The sequence below is a fragment of the Vigna unguiculata genome, chromosome 6 (genome assembly GCF_037176805.1).
Source record: "Vigna unguiculata cultivar grain cowpea cultivar isolate G323 ecotype 2 chromosome 6, ASM3717680v1, whole genome shotgun sequence".
Lineage (NCBI taxonomy): Eukaryota > Viridiplantae > Streptophyta > Magnoliopsida > Fabales > Fabaceae > Vigna > Vigna unguiculata.
The window spans coordinates 8944873-8962418 of record NC_140797.1 but is presented as its reverse complement, the minus strand read 5'-3'; the positions used below and the strand labels follow the sequence as shown (position 1 = coordinate 8962418).

The following is a 17546-nucleotide window of genomic DNA, read 5'->3' as shown; positions in this document are numbered from 1 at the left end:
ACCTAATGATGTCTTCATTTGTAGACATTTGAGTATCCATATTGTGCTCTAATGACGCTACGAGAGACATAAAACATGTGGAAGGTGAGAGTGATAAGAGGTTGTTTGAATTACCTATGGCCGGTTGTAGTTGAAATGTGGGCGCTCCACTTTCCATGTTAAGGGTAACCTGGTGCAAAATGTAACAGCGTAAATTGGGTGCAATGAAGTAATTTTAATTCAATCCGTTTAAATATATTTATAATGTCGATGAATTACTTACATCAAGATTCCTTGTCGATTTATTCAATGTTGCCCTCCATTTCCGTTTCTTGGAAATCTTTTTTACTGTTGATTGAAGCTTATTTGTTCGGGGTCGACCCTTCCTTTTAACATGTGAAGGGCTTCGTACCATGTTGTCCATAGTGGGCGTTGGATGTTGGGTTAATTTTTCCTTCCCCTTGTGGGTAGGAACACTTACTATATTCAATATTGGTAAGTCAAGAGTTGCATATATGGAGTCAAGTTGGGTTAACACCAAATTTGTCCCATTCTCAGATTGACATGCAACTTCTGCAATTTCATAAAATCTCTTACACATAAAGTCATACCTTTCAACATGGGGATCGTCCTTATTATGTTTGTATGACGCTCTTATGTAAGTGTGTCTTCGTCGAATGCGTTTGATCCACCTCTTCAAAAGGTACTTCGGTGATACACTTTTGACCTCTTTTTGTGCTAGTACAAGAAAGTTGTGTTGGCATAAAATACCTCTAAATTCAAACAAAAGACAAGTACATCCAATTTGTTGCGTCACTTAATCAAAAACAACTTCATTCATTTTGTCATCACTTTGACCATTACGTATGCACTCCTCTTTAACCATGTACTTTGAATAGATTTCATCACATTCACAACTTTTGATAATGCAATTGATCTTACTCCTTAACTCTTGTTGAACTTCAGCTAGCTTTGCATGAGTGTATTCTTCTTGGAACTATCTTTCAATAAATGATTGAGTGGCACAAGGTAGGGTGGTATTGGAGGAAGCAAAATCAACTTCAATTTCCTTCTCGATCTTCGACCGTAGCGCATTATCATATTGGACGACAAATTATTTCAATGTTGTGGTTGAATTTATGAAACCATCAAAGAAGGCATTCATACCCTCAGTTCTTTGAGTGGTGGACATACCAGCCCAAAATTGAGACTTCAAATAACAAGGAACCCATCTACTTATTTCCTCGTAAAGCGTTGAAAGCCATTCGTTATGATGTAAGTCAAAGTTGGATATGAATTGTTCCCAACCTAGCTCAAAATTAATAGTCGAGGTGCACTCATACACCAATTGTTTCAAAGCATGTTTTATGGTCTTGTACGTTGTCAATCCACCCAACTTTTCGGGGACTTTCTTCATGATGTGCCACAAACACCAGCGATGCCTGGTGTTGGAAAATACAATAGCAATAGCATTTTTCATTGCTTTGCATTGGTCAGTTATGATGCCATCTGGTGCTCTATTCCCCATGCACCTTAACCAGCATTGAAAGAGCCATGTGAAAGTTGATGTATCTTCTAAGAGCAACCCACATCCAAGTAGAATTGAGTGGCCATGATGGTTAACACCAATAAAGGGTGCGAATGGCATGTCGTATTTGTTGGTGAGGTATGTAGTGTCGAATGAGATGACATCACCAAAGTCCACTAACGCAGCTCTACTCCTTGCATCTTCCCAAAACACATTAATGATTCTATTTTCAGGATCAGTGTCAATTTCATAATAGAAGGAATTATTCAACTCCCTCATTCTTGAGAAATGTTGCATCAAAGCATGCTTATCTCCCTCCTTGCTAAAAACTCGTCTTTGTTGTCCGATGTAGTTCCTTGCATCTCGCTCAAGAAACTGTAAATTGTCAAAACCTCCCATATGACCAACCAACGACCTAAATGTCTTGTTCAAATGTACACCAGCCTCGTTGTTAATATCAAGTGTTTGCTTTGCCTGTAAATTCAATCTTTTATTCCCACGTATTAACCTTGATTTTGTTGGACTAATGTCATGATTGTGATCATGTGCCACAATGCTTAGTATCCATGCTTATGGTTTTTTTTACTACTGTTAAGCATGCTAGACATTGTCTTGTTTGGGCTGGGTGGGTCTTCAATTCTGGCGGGATTTGGGAGACGTACTTTCCTTCCCTTGAGCAAACTAATTTGAGGTAACACAACTGATTATCATCATCTTTTTTTGATATACGAGTTTGAACACCAAAACCACATTTGACAGCATGTTGCTTGTAGAAACTCTTAATCTCTTTTGCACTTTGAAACCACATTCCAACATTGGGCACAACACCCTCTAGACTGTTGTTAATAACTTGAGCACTCTCATACGTTTTATCCCCATCAGATGTGCCTAGACCACAATCTTCATCAAGTAAACTTATGTCGTCCAAGCATATTGGGTCATCTTGTTCCCTATTTTGCATATATTCATCAAATTAAATTCACATTCAATTTAGTTCATCCATAAGTTCAACATCCCAATTGTCATTGAATGAGTTAAGGTATTTTATTTTTCAACCAATAATTTTAGAACTGTGTTTGTGATTCATGTGAAGGTAGCATTGCATTTGAGAAACAATATTTAACTAAGCTTAGGATTGGATTTCATAATGTTTAAGCAAATAAAAAACCTACTGAATAAGTATAACGTAAATGGAAGACGATAAGAAGAGAATAACGCATTATTATAAGTGGTCGAAGTTGGTTGTTGGTGGAACTTAAAGCTGGTATTAACTTCTTCTTTAACGTCTTCAATGCTGGCCAAATTGTCAGCCCTTGTTACTCGCTCAACATTAATTCCAACTTCAATCTGCTTTTAGTGGCTTTAATGGTGTTTTTGTTTTTTTAATTTATTGTAAGCTGAAAATTCAGACCATGCCCTTCATTGCAATGAATGCAATTAAATGTTGATGGCTGACAGAACGAGTGTGTGTGGCTTGTTTAAAAAGTCACAGAAGAAGTGCAACGGGATAGTCTTTAGAGAGGGAAAATGTCACGTCACTTGAATAACCACTTTGCAAGGGTATTTTCGTCAAGAACTTTGCATCAGACAGAATTAATGGATTTTCTTCTTAGCTCCAATTAGAACATTGTGTGATTTGGTGATATTGCATCAGAGAAAATGGAACAATGGGAGTCTCTTGATGTAGACGAAGTGGAGTTGCAGAGCTTCATGCGACTAGAGATGGCAAATAAACCCGTCCCCGTGGGTATTGCCCGAACCCGTCCTCGTTTTGACGGGGAATCCCCGCATTGACTGGGTATGGGTATGGGTATGGGGAATCCCCGACTTTTTCAGTTGGGTATGGGGATGGGTATGGGGATGTACATATACCCGCCATAATACCCGTCCCCGCCATATCTCCATTCTCGTTTAAATTATTAAAATATTCACAATTAATCAAGTAACCCCTATATATATATATATATTTTTTTTTTCTATTTTTTATTTCTTTTAATTATTTCATTTGTCATGAAACTCATTCTCATCTCCAATATATTTTTTATCTTATCATAACCTTTATGTAATTATGTTAAAATGATGTATGTTAATTAAAAAAAAATTATGCCTCACATTTGAATATTTATATTATTTTTTAATATTTTTATTTATTATAAATTTTTCTTTCACATGAGAATGTTTATACTCTCAATTTAAGATAATATAAAAAAAATTCTTTACTTATTATTATTATTAATTTTTGTTTAATTTGAAGAACTCTTTTGTTTCATTAAAATAATTTTCGTTATTTTTCAACCATTAATTATATGTTAATATTTGAAAAGTTTTCTTAATTCTCTAAGATATTTTTCGTCTTATCATACCTTAGTTATACATTTGATTTCCTTTGTGTGATTTTTTTCGATAGTCTCTCAAATTATTTCTAAAACACACATTTGTTAGTTTTTTAATATTTTTATTTATTTTTTTTATTTTCATCATGTAGAATAATATTTCGATATATTCTATCTAATTATTTTTTATTTTATAACTCATTATTAATCATAATGTAATTTTTTCACTTTAAATTCTGTTTGAAGTGGTTAAAATTATATATATATATATAATGATATTTAGGAATAGTATATGATAATTCACTACAAGAAAAACATGAAATGGTGACTGATTTAGTCAGTAACCCATATCAGTCACTATTTTTCGTCATTGGTGGTAGTAGTTGATTTATTGTCTGAATCAATGACTAAATTAGTGACCGATTCAATGATCGAATCTGTACTTGATTTAGTGACCAATTTAATTACTAATTTATATGTAATTTAATGACAAATTTTTTGGTCACTAATGATATTTCTATTTAATTTTAACCACTTCAAACATAATTTAATAATTAGTTCTGTAAGGTATTTTTCATTTTATCATACCTTAATTATACATTTGATTTCCTTTGTGCGATTTCTTTCGATAGTCTCTCAAATTATTTCTAAAACACACATTTGTTAGTCTTTTAATATTTTTATTTATTGTTTATTTTCATCATGTAGAATAATATTTCGATATATTCTATCTAATTATTTGTTATTTTATAACTCACTATTAATCATACTGTAATTTTTTCCACTTTAATTGTATAAATAACTTTTATTTACTACAATATAAAAATTTAATGTAATTGCTATGAATATTTTTTTGTCACTATCCAACATATATTGAAGTTCAAAAGATACAAAATCTATGTCAAAATTTTATTATTATGTTTATTATTTGTTCTTTGTGTCATTTTGATCAAGTGATGTATTATAACTTTTATTAGTGTATAAAAAAGAGATTCATTATAATTTAAAAAATTGAAGTAAACAAACATTTAAAATATATTTTAATTTGAATATTTGTTTTCCTTTTATTATTATGTTTATTATTTATTCTTTGTGTCATTTTGATCAAGTGATATATTATAACTTTTATTAGTGTATAAAAAAGATATTCATTAGAATTTAAAAAATTGAAGTAAACAAACATTTAAAATATATTTTAATTTAAATATTTGTTTTCCTTTTATATTTTTTTGAAATATTTTTTAATTTTATCAACTAAGTTCATCAATGTTGTAGTTTGCAAATTTAACAAATGTTTTGGTTCACATGAAATTTTATTTGGTATTCTAATATAAAATGTAAACAATTATAATTTATTTTAAGGTATTTGGCATCGAAGAAAATCCTCCTAATATTGAATATTTCATAATATTATGTTTTCTTTACCGTAATTTTTTTTCTTTTATAAAAATTAATATTGAAGTAGTTAGAACACGGGTACGGGTATGGGTACGAGATTATACCCGTTACCCGGTGGGGATGGGGATGGGAAAAAAGTTTGATACCCGTTGGGTTTGGGTATGGGGATGGGGATGAATTTTTTATGCGGGGATGGGTATGTGATAGCGAAACCTGTCCCCGCCCCGCCCCGTTGCCATCCCTGCATGCGACGGTGCAGTGGAAGCACATCTTTGATCCCTGGTCCAGCAGGAAATTATCAAACTGTGATCATCAACCGTGAGGGAGGAAGACAACAGTCCACGCAACATTTGCTTGTGAATTTGAATCAAATGCTTGGAAATGGGCAACCATGTTCATCAAACACTTTGTTATACATATATACTACGAACTTGGTTATAACCTTCATGAGTGATAAAATATGACTGGACTAAATAAATATTACTCCTATGTACACGAAAAGTTGTTTGACAAATTGCATTTTGTGGCCTGTGTTGTCAAGGAGAGTAAAGCAAATGGGTTGGAGGATCAGCTTCTCACTGTTAAGGTTTTTAAAGTTATATTGTGTTCTTAATTTCCTAAATTTTGTCCCACACAAACTGCTAAACAAACATTATATTGGTGCTTAACTATTTTATCAGGAACTAAAACACACTGCCCAGGCCAGCGTTCATAATAAAGCAGTTTCACATCTTGAATGTGGTCCACTTTTTGGTATTGGGGCTGTGATTTTACTGAAACAAGTGTTCGTATTCAATCCTAAGGCAGATAAGTTGTACTTAAACATCACTCTAAGGAATATTGTTAAGGTTTGATATTTAACACCTTATTCATTATATTATGTCATGTCCAAACAAATTATTGATTATGTTGTCATCAAATGGATAGGTGTTCAACCATGACATCAGTGATCCAACAATGGAAGAGGTAGAAAGTACACACATGGTTGATGTAGAAAAGGAACCAGCCCAACAACCTGTTCAGCCACAGATGAACCACACTGAACCACTTATTGTAAACCATGATGTTCAACCAATTGTTCAGAAAAATGTGGAAATGAATGTGGATCCAAATATGGAGCATCTGGACCAAATCCTTGTGCAGACGGTAAAGGATAGTAGTGAAGATGAGGAAATGACCTACATCAGCATTGATGACAGAATTAAAAGCCTAGTTGATTCTTTCAAGAAATTCAAGAATACTAAAGTAGGGCAATCATCAAAGTCACAACCATAGTGGCAAATATATCCCGTTATATATTATGGTTTTCGATGTCAACCTCAACTCAATGTTAAGTTTAGTTTTAATCTGTCAAACGTTTACTTCTGCAAAACATTATGGGTATTTTGATTTTTAATTTGATTGTAATGTATGGCATGTAAGGACCCGATGTTTAGTTATGTGATTGCTTAAACTGTGGTTGTGGTAGACATTTCATGTTCTCTGGCAGTTAGGTTGTGAATAGAGTGTGGACCTAAATTTTGGTTGGAAGGAAACTTCAGGTTCGCAGTTACGATAACACAACTTTGCACTTAAACTGCAACTTTTTCATATGCAATAAGTTTAAAACAAAGTCCAAAACATATAAATATTATTCTTTATGAATTGTTGTGAGTCTACCATTTTAACGAAGTCTGTAATTTAGTCATGCCTCCAAACGGGATACTTATCATGGAAAGGAATAATTGTTAAACATTTATGTTCAAATCATATAAGGCAGGTTATGTGATATGGAGTACTGGGTTGACACTTACGTTGTGGATCAATTTTTACAGCACCACCTACTGAAATGGGTGCATTCTCTACCAACCCACCTTATGAACCAAAAAAAACATGTTAAATTCCCAAATCATAAGGGGTACTACTTGTATGTGTGTGAGGCAAAACAATATTATGCAAAATAGATGAGGTTGGCATTTACGCGAACACAACTTTGCACTTAAATTGGAAGTTTTTAATATGCAATAACTTTAAAACAATCTCTAAAACATTTAAACATTATTCCTTATCAATTGGTGTGAGTTAACCTTTTTCATAAAGCGTATAATTTAGTCACGTCACCTAGCAGGATACTTATCATGTAAACCAATAAGTGTTAAACAATGTTTTTAAAATCATATAACACATGTTAGCATAACAGGACACATGGGTTCACACAAATATCCGAAAGTACTTGTGACACCAGCACCTACTGAAATGGGTTGATGTTATACCAACCCAACATATCCACGAAGAAAAAATGTTAAATTATAAAAAATTAAGAACAAGTAATTGTATGTGGGTGATGTAAAAACCATTTTGCAGAAAACTTGAGGTTGGCAGTTATGACAGAACGACTTTGCACTTAATCTGGGAGTTTTTCATATGCAAAAACTCAAAAAAAAGTGGACAATTTATAATCGTTTTTCATTATGACTTTGTGTCAATTAACTTTTATGATTCAAGTGTCAAATTTAATCACACCACCACGCAACATACTTATCATCAAAGCCAATTTGTGGAAAGATCTTGTTCAAATCATTTAACGCATCTTTGCAGAAAGGGACATCTGGGTTAACACTTACATACGAGATCACTTCTGACACCAAGACCTGTTGAAATGGCTTGATTTAGTCACGCCTCTATACGAGATATTTTCATCGAAGCCAAAAAGTGTTAAACAATTTTGTTCAAATGACATAACCAAGCTTAGCAAAAATTGTCTCATGGGTTGGCACTTACGTTGTGGATAAGTTTTGGACACCAGCACCTACAGAAATGGGTCCATGTTATACCAACCTACCTTATCCATGAACAAAACATGTTAAATTCTCCAAAACTTAAGGACTAATACTCGTATGCTTGTGAAAGAAAACAATTTTTTGCAAAAAAGTTCCAATTGGCAGATACGATAACACAACTTTGCACTTAAACTACATTTTTTACACATGCAATAACTTTTCAACAATCGCCATAACATTTAAATATTAGTGTTCATGAATTGTTGTCATTGAACCATTTTAATTAAGTCTGCAATTAGTCACCCCACCAAATGTGATAGTTATCATCCAACCTAAGAAGTGTTGCATTTTGTTTAAATCATATGTCGCAGGTTAGCAAAAGGGGACACATTAGTTCGCACTTAAATCTAGAATCATTTCTGACACCAGCACCTACTCAAATGGGTTCAAGTCAAACCAACCCACCTCATCCACCAATACAACATCATACTTCACAGAACTTAAGGCCAACAACTTCCACGTGGTTGAGGGAAAATAATCTTTTATCACTGAAGTACAACTTTGCACTTATGATAACTATGGTATACACTTAGTCTGAGAGTTGCTCATTTGCAAAAAATTAACAACAATGTGAAAAACTTATCATTACAGTTATTGTAACATCCCGGCCGGATATTGCTAATTTAAATAAAATAAAGTAAAATAATATTAAATATGTCACTATTATTCAAAGTTCTTTCCCAAAACGCGGAAAAATTAAAACCTTGCTAAAATGTCTCAAAATTCAAAACCATAAAGTAAACTCCATGTTTACATAGTTCAAAAATGATCAACTAAATGTTTACAAAATAGTCAAATATAGTCTATAAAACTTTCCAAGCTAACCCTTCTCTGGCTTTAAGTGTCACCACCTGATATCGTTGTCGTTAAGCGATCAAATTACCACTACTTAACTTTAGCAACTTCAGTATTGCCAAATTAGTAGTGAACAAAATAATAATAATAATAATAATAATAATAGTAAAATAAAATAAAAATAAAAATAATAATAGTAATAGTAATAACAATAAAAATAAAAAATAATAATATAAATAACAATAATAATAATTATAATACTAATGATAATAATAGTAAAAATAATAATAATAATAATAATAATAAATAATAATAATATTAAAATATAATAAAATTATTAATAATAATAAGAATAATTATAATGATAATAGTAATAATAATAATATTAAAATAAATTAATAATATTATTATTATTAAGGAAAATAATAATAATAATAATAATAGTAATAGAAATAATAATAATGATAAGAATAATAATAACAATAATAGTAGTAAACTAAAATAATAATAATAATAATAATAATAATAAATGTGTTGTGTTTAGAAGAGGAACTCTAAACATGCACCCTAAAAGTCGAATGCAACTAAAGCCAATTAATTAAATACCAACCTAAATTAATAAAATTACCTCTACAATCCCCATTTATAAATCCTTTTTTATAACTATTCCCTTTCCTTCTTATATAATATATTAAAAATTATTAATTATACCACATCATATATAAAAAAAAAAACACTACCAAAGAAAATTACTAATTATTCTAAAACCTTAACTGCAGCATACCAAAAGTTTAGTCACTATCAAAGCTTAATACCCAAAAGCTACAAGTCATATATAATATCAAATACAACAAAAAAAAAAAGAAAGAAAGCCAACCCCACTTCTAATATTCTTTAAATATATATATATATATATATATATATATATATATATATATATATATATATATATGTATATATTAAAAAAAACTATTTAGTGTAATCGATGCTATGCACCAAAGCAGATAATTTGTTTCCCTTTTTTTTCTTTAATACTATATAAATTACTATATGAGGAATGTCGTAAAATATCCTCCTAAAATATTATAACATACCATAATATCACATTTATCTACTTTTTCATATAATTAAAAAAAATGAAAGCTCTAGAATGCAACCCCAAGTCACGCTACTGTAAAATAAAAACATAAACCCTAACCTTTCCTTTGCATCATTCACCCACAAATCAAGAAAAACCTCAATGCATTCATGCTATATTAGATTTCGTATCACTAAAATTCACCAATCACATACTTAACATTCAAATGAAAATTTGATGATACTATATCACCATTACAATCAAAATTTCTAAAATATAAAACAAATGCATCACATATTATTTTTTTATTGTAAACAATAATTCAATCAAACAAAACTTGAAATCTTCTTTCATAGGAAGAGATTAAACTAGTCAGCTCCCCTTACTGGAATTCTCGCTCCAATTGCACTCCTAACGTTCCTTTTTGCCCAGAATTGATCTACCTTTAGCTTCTCCCACTTGATACTCTTTATAACCTTTTCACTCTCTCATTGGCTCCATTTTTAGTGCTTTAACATTCTCCATCAGCGGTTGTACCAAAAACCCCTCAAATTCACATTTGTAGTGCCCTTAAAATAATTTATTAAGATTAAAATACGAAAATTTAAAACAAAAGGTTAATGGCCATCAAAGGCCATTAACATGGTGGTTTCTCAACCCTTCTAGCTTCTTTCTATGACGGCTAGGGTCTCTGTGGTAGTTAGGGTTTTCTAACCATTCTCCCTCATGCCAAAAAAAAGATTTGGCAAAAAGAACCTATCTCACATCCCCCAAAATTCGAACCCACAACCATATAATTTCAAAGTAAGTGAATAACCAATTCAACCAACTGGCATTTCATGATAATTCCTATACATCTAAGATTATATTATCACTCATCACGGTCCAGTATTTTATTAAAAATAGTAAATAATTAAATTAACACATAATTAGTATATACATGACTCAAACCCAAGTCCTCTTAACACAACTAAGTAATCTTAACCACTTGGGCTAGTACTATTTCCTATCTTCTCTCTCCACATTAATTATCTTAAGGATTCATGTCGTCGCATTTATTAAATAAATATTTATTTATTTTTCTCGGGTCTTACAGTTATTCCTTATGAATCCGTGTGAGTTAACCTTCTTAAGGGAGTCAATAATTCATTAACCCCACAAAACGGGATAGTTATCATCCAACCCAAGATGTGTTAAACCATTTTGTTCAAATCATATGCTGCAGGTTAGCAGAAGGGGACACATTAGTTCACACTTAAATCTAGAATCACTTCTGACACCAGCACCTACTCAAATGGGTTCAAGTCAAACCAATCCACCTCATCCACCAATACAATATCATAAATTCATAGAACTTAAGGCCAACAACTTCTACGTGTTTGAGGGAAAACAATATTTTGCATTGAAGTACAAGTTTGCACTTATGATAACTATGGTATGCACTTAGTCTGGGAGTTGCTCATTTGCAAAAAATTAACAACAATGTGGAAAACTTATCATTACAATTATTCCTTATGAATTCGTGTGAGTTAACCTTCTTAAGGGAGTCAATAATTTAATCACCCCACCAAACGACATACTTATCATCCAACCCAAGATGTGTTAAACAATTTGTTCAAATCATATGACGTAGGTTAGCAGAAGGGGACACCTTAGTTCGCACTTAAATCGAGAATTACTTCTGACACCACCACCTACGCAAATAGGTTCACGTCAAACCAACCCACCTCATCCACCAATAAAACATCATAAATTCACTAAACTTAAGGCCAACAACTTCTATGTGGGTGAGGGAAAACAATATTATGCACTCAAGTGCAGCTTCGCACTTATGATAACTATGCTTTGCACTTAATGTGGGAGTTTCTCATAAGCAAAAAATTAACAACAATGTTGAAAACTTATATTAAAGTTATTCCTTATGTATTCGTGTGAGTTAACCTTCTTAAGGGAGTCAATAACTTACTCACCCCACCAAACAACATACTTATCATCCAACCCAAGAAGTGTTAAACAATTTGTTGAAATCATATAATGCAGGTTAGCAGAAGGGGACACCTTAGTTCACACTTAAATCCAGAATAACTTAAATGCAGACTAATTGAGGTTTGTACTTACGAACCACCTATTACGCACATAAACTGGAACCTTTCAATAATCCAAATTAAATTTATGACAATAATGTGAAAAAGCAAACCAAAGTTTACCATTTATTCGGTCCTGGGTTTCAACAGATATTGCAAACATTTGTACAACAAAATAAATTTGTTAACTAAATTGCATGCCCTATACACTAACTAATTAACTTAAAGCTTATAAAACACCCTGTCATTTACAAAATCTGATATCCTAAACCTATCAATCTACTGTTGGGAAACCCAATGTGTTGTACTGAATGGCAAAAAGAACAACGTCGCGATGAATATTTTATGGATCCATAACCCAATCGCATATGTAGTCTTGCCTAAACTGTTGTAGCTCCGCCTACAATCATAAATTAACAACTCATTACATTGAACTTAACTTTTCACATCAAGGCATGAATGAACAATTTTCCTCTTTGCACATTAAACTTACCCAGTATAAGTAGGCATACTTTAGCCATTGTACTTTTTGTTAGGTTCCCTATGCTTAAGATATTTGAGTACCATAATACCACAGTCGAATCTGAACATGAAAACCAAATTCAATAACATCAGGTATCACATAACTCATCATATATGACATGGCACAATACTTTCAAGTAAGAAACACAACAAATTACAAATTTGGTTGTTGTGGCAGCTCTTCAATGATTACTTTGAAAGTTGGTTTCTCTTTCGGTTTAGGAGACATCAGCATTGAAAACAACAGCTCCAAATTATGTGCCTTTAAACATACGAATTCAAGTAACATGTCATATTACTTAATAGGCAAAACAAATTATAAATCAATTCCGCATACTCAACAACATAACACTACTTACAATATGGTTGTCAATTTGTTTTCTCCTAGGACACTCAAGCACGAACAGTTTTTTTGATTCCCAATGAAAGTCATAGCACCATCAGTGGTTGTCATCAAGCACGGGTGCCATTAGTTGAAACAAGTAAATGAACTTAGAAGCACATAATTGATACACACAAGCTGAACATAGCCACAACAAAGAAAAATTAAAATAACAACACTAACATATTTTGTTGTCAAAACATCATGTATAGAAAGAAGTCGATTTGGAAAAAATTCATTGTAGTCCGGTAAAGACCAGACCCGTCTGTTAACCTTCCTTTTTGCACAATCACGGATCAATATATCCTACATAAAATATTAATAGAATTAAGTTTGGCAAACAAATTAAAATTATATATAAAAAAAGCATTACACATATCGTGTAAATTGGACTAAAAATTACTCTACTAATATTCCAGTTTGACATTTTTCCTTGTACATAAATGTCCCTGCTGCAAAGAGAATGTACTACATACACACACAACAACAAAAAAGTTAGCACCAACCTTACCATGTCAAATTAACTTAACTCACCAATCTTACCATATTGTCAATCCATTCATGCGGCGCAAAGTTTCTCATTTCAGAATTAGTCAGAATCTGGTCATTGATCTCGACAAATAAACATCTGTCATGTCAACAAGTTTATATTGAAGTCATTAAAATAACACAAACAATAACAAAACAAAATTTGATTCCCATTACCCTCTTAATTTGGAAGTTACAATTTGATACAAAAATAACTTCTCCACGTAGGGAGCAGGTACTTGAGAAAGAGGAGTAATTGGTTCAGCAATATGACTTCTTGGTTGATGAAAAGGACTATTAGGATTCACGTAAGGCACAATTGCTAGGAGATTTGGGTTGTCATCACCTTCTTCAATCTCAATCACCTTCTCTTCCTTCAACATAGCATCTGCCACCTCATCAAGGGAATCGTGGGCTTGTTCATCACACATCTGCACAAATTTCAGACATGTTACAACCTTCCTACTAAAACTATTTATTATTAATTTAACACACTTGTCTATTAATTGTGTTGTCAACTTCTAGATCGCCTAGTTGCTGCGAAACAAAGGCCAGTGCCTCAACAATTGTCAAAGCATCCTCACTTAAACGTGAATCAAAACCATCATTGTGCTCTTCAGCAGTTTTCTCTTCTTCAACACATGGGCCAGCTTCAACAGTATTTTCAGCTTCCTCAATGCCAAAATTTCCTGCATCAAGACTTACATCATCTGCATCAGTCTTAGATGGAGATGCTACGCCAATGTCAGCAGATTCTAGTTCGGATGCTACAACAACTTCAACACCTTCATCAATTTCATTTGTTGCATCACCCAATATCTCCTCACTGTCAATTGCTTTTGTTAGGACCTCTGCACCACTTGTGTTCTCAGCCTCAATATGGCCATATTCAGCTTTAACATGTGGAGCATCATCTCTACCACCACTCAACTCAATTGCATCAGAACTAGTAGGTTGCTCCTCATGAAATCCTTGTGCTGCAGCCCTGTTGTAAAAATCTCTCTTCATCCTCTCCAAATCTTCTTTCATTTCCAGTAGCAATTTGGAGTTTGCATTCAGCTTCTCCAGCAATTCACTTTTCTTTTTCTTCTTCACTAGAGGTGCTTCATTGGCAAAGATGGGAAGGTTACTCTCCTCGTCGGTCAATGTCCAATCCATTCGAACCTGCACGAACAAAGAGTTTGGATCCAAATGGGAAGTCACATTACACAGCAAACAAAAACAAAACAAACACTTTTTCATATCACATGTCATGGATTTGTAGTTCGAAAAACACAGGTTTGCAGTTAAATTCATTGAGCCTCATGATGTCAAATTCAAATTCAAGTAAATTCTGCAAATAATATTGCATGGCTTCGCAAATACGTACTACTGTACAAAAACATCATTGATCTTGTACATGCACTAATTATATAACACTAATGCAATGCCACATTATGGTAACTGCTACATTTCAAAATCATAAAAACAAACACAAAATTCCTTTTTTCCAACATCTAATGCCTTCGCACTTATACACTACATACTTAGCATTAAAAGTTCAAAAACAGAGCTACTCAGCAAATGAATACATATAGGTTGGCATATCTACACTTACAATTATATGCACAACTATAATGCACCTGGTTCACTTTAAAACACTTATTGATTCTTTCACCCCGCATTCTTACTAGCGACCATGACAAATATCTAGGAAAGGCAACTGTACCACTTATATCTCCCAAACCAAGCCTTTGATACGCTCACACCTTTATAAAATTTGCCATTATTAATACACCTCAAATAACAAACACATTAACTAAATCTTACAATTCAAAAAAATATGTACCTAAACAACGGCCACTGAGCCAGACACAAATATGGTGTGCTCATTTGACTTCTCTTTATAAACTGTCGATGATCTATTCAAAGAAGAAATCAGAAAACTGTGCACATAACTAGCCCATCGGTACTTCCTCATTGTGTCTAGGTTATCTAATAACCTAAAAGGTAGGTTTGTCAGGGTCCTAGACATCATAGGGAAAAACAAAACAGCAAAACATACAAGCCCATAAAGGCGACAAACATTTTGCACATTATCTACCTCACCAACGAAATCACGCATCCTATCAATGATGTCACTCACCTTTATTTCCCTTAAAGGAAATAGCAAACCAACTTCCCCACACAACTCACTATAAAAAACAACATCATTACCCCCACCACTTAAGCCCAAACATATGCTCACATCTAAACAATTTAACTTAACCAATTGTTGCCTAACTTGGATGAATTCCCTAGTAGGAACCCACCAACTCAAAACCTCTCTAAGCAACGCACAATTGATGTTCAACTCTTTCTTTATCCTTAGGCATGAAGAAAAAAGGGTCAATTCAAGTATCCCACGGTGACTACTGCTAAGTAAGGCATTTGCTTCAACAATGTATTTGGTTTGGCATCGGTGCTCAATGCGGACCTAAAAAAATATATTTCAACTTACAATTAACACAAACGTTAACAATGTAACAAATATACCAAATTTAATGCATATATACATTTATCATTTAAGTTACCTCTTTGTTATCACAAGCTTTCGCATCACTCCCAAATGCTTTCTTTGTGCTACCAGATGCCTTTCCTCTATTCACATCCTTTTTCTTTGTGCTAATAGATGCCTTTCCTCTGTTGACATCTTCCTTCAATTTCTCTGATGACGAATTTCTTTTGCGTTTCCCAACCATTTCACTTTAAAAAAAACCAACTCAGTAACACATAACAAACAACCAAAACAAAAACGCACTAACCAACGAAAATTAAACCCCCCAATAAGTAACCTCATTTCTTTCTTCCAGAACAATAACCAAATAACTCCAACATTCATATAAATCAACCCTCAACGAAATCAGAAATCCCCTTTCAGAAAAAAAATTTGAACTACATCACAACCCACCATGGCAACCAAAGATAGAAATGTGGAATGAATCATTTACTTACCGTGCAAAAAATTCTTCACAACAGAAACCAAATGCACCTCCTCCAATAGTCACACCAGTTACAACAGTAGTGCAAAAATTGCAGCTTTCGAACATAAATCACAACGCGAACAATATTCAGAACGAGATTTACCCACCCTAGCTTCAACGACTCCGTCAACCAACAACTCCTTCACCAAATAAATTGTGGCCAAGAATGGAATGAAAGGAATCAAAACAGAAAATGGGGTTTAAGCACTGGTGAAAGGAACGACCTTTAGTGAAAGAGAAAGAATTTCAGAGAAAGACGAAGAAGAACCGCCTATAATTGCAATGCCACTTGAGTTTTTCTACAACACAACGTAACCGTTGTACAATCTGACACCAAAAATAAAACCTCCATTCTTTCTCGTGCTCCATTCAAAAACGTGCTTATGTGGATTCTTTTTTTAAAAAAAAAAAATTAATCTCTCACTACCACGTCAGGTAGTGAGAGAAGTTGTCAAAAGTGGGATGTTAAAATGTCATTTCTCATTTATGAAATACTATTGATTTTTAATAGATTTTGTCGAAATATCTTTAAGGTAGAGTATGAGACACTTAATAGTCAAATTGTTATCTCTTGGTGAAAGAGCTCTAAGTTTCGAGGAAAAGCAAATAAGAGATTCACCTACAAAAGACTTTTTGACACTTATAGTAAGAGTTTAAAGATTTGTATTAGAGTGATAATGAATGACAGATACAAGTATGAGAGTTAAGTGTAAGTATATGAATTGAGTCTTTACTCCCCATGGTGAGACGTTGTATTTATAAGCTTCCTAGACCATGAATAAACAAATATATTCAACAAATTTTGTTACTTTAAGATAATAAAGTATTATATCTTGAAGTTATTATACAACCAATTATTATATCATAATATATTGGAGATAATAGAATCGACAATAAATTTTATATCATAAGTATTATCTATAATTATTTTGGAGATATTTCACAATATCTTGGAGGTATGTACAACCTCCCCCCTCCTTCGAAGCTCGAAAAGAGTTTTATCATTCTTCGAGTTTCAACATAAGTATTAATATAAGTATTAATGAGATGTGGGTAAATGTTAAAGTAGGTGTCTTGTTAAAAAAAATTTCAACAAAA

General features: G+C 32.8%; 1 protein-coding gene across 1 annotated transcript; it reads right to left on the bottom strand.

Moving 5' to 3' along the window:
• Positions 1 to 1093: 1093 nt before the first annotated feature.
• LOC114188344 (protein FAR1-RELATED SEQUENCE 6-like) lies at positions 1094 to 2468 on the bottom strand. The gene is made up of 2 exons (XM_028076940.1): positions 2097 to 2468; positions 1094 to 1981 (listed from the first exon to the last, which is right to left on the bottom strand). The coding sequence occupies exons 1-2, from the start codon at positions 2466 to 2468 to the stop codon at positions 1094 to 1096; spliced, it is 1260 nt and encodes a 419-aa protein (XP_027932741.1).
• Positions 2469 to 17546: the final 15078 nt, after the last annotated feature.

Excerpts from the sequence above, each read along its gene's own strand:
- LOC114188344 (XM_028076940.1), bottom strand. The coding sequence starts at position 2,468 with ATGCAAAATAGGGAACAAGATGACCCAATATGCTTGGACGACATAAGT. Across the intron at positions 1,982-2,096 it reads AATGTCTAGCATGCTTAACA|GCAAAGCAAACACTTGATAT; the intron begins GTAGTAAAAAAA and ends TTGAATTTACAG.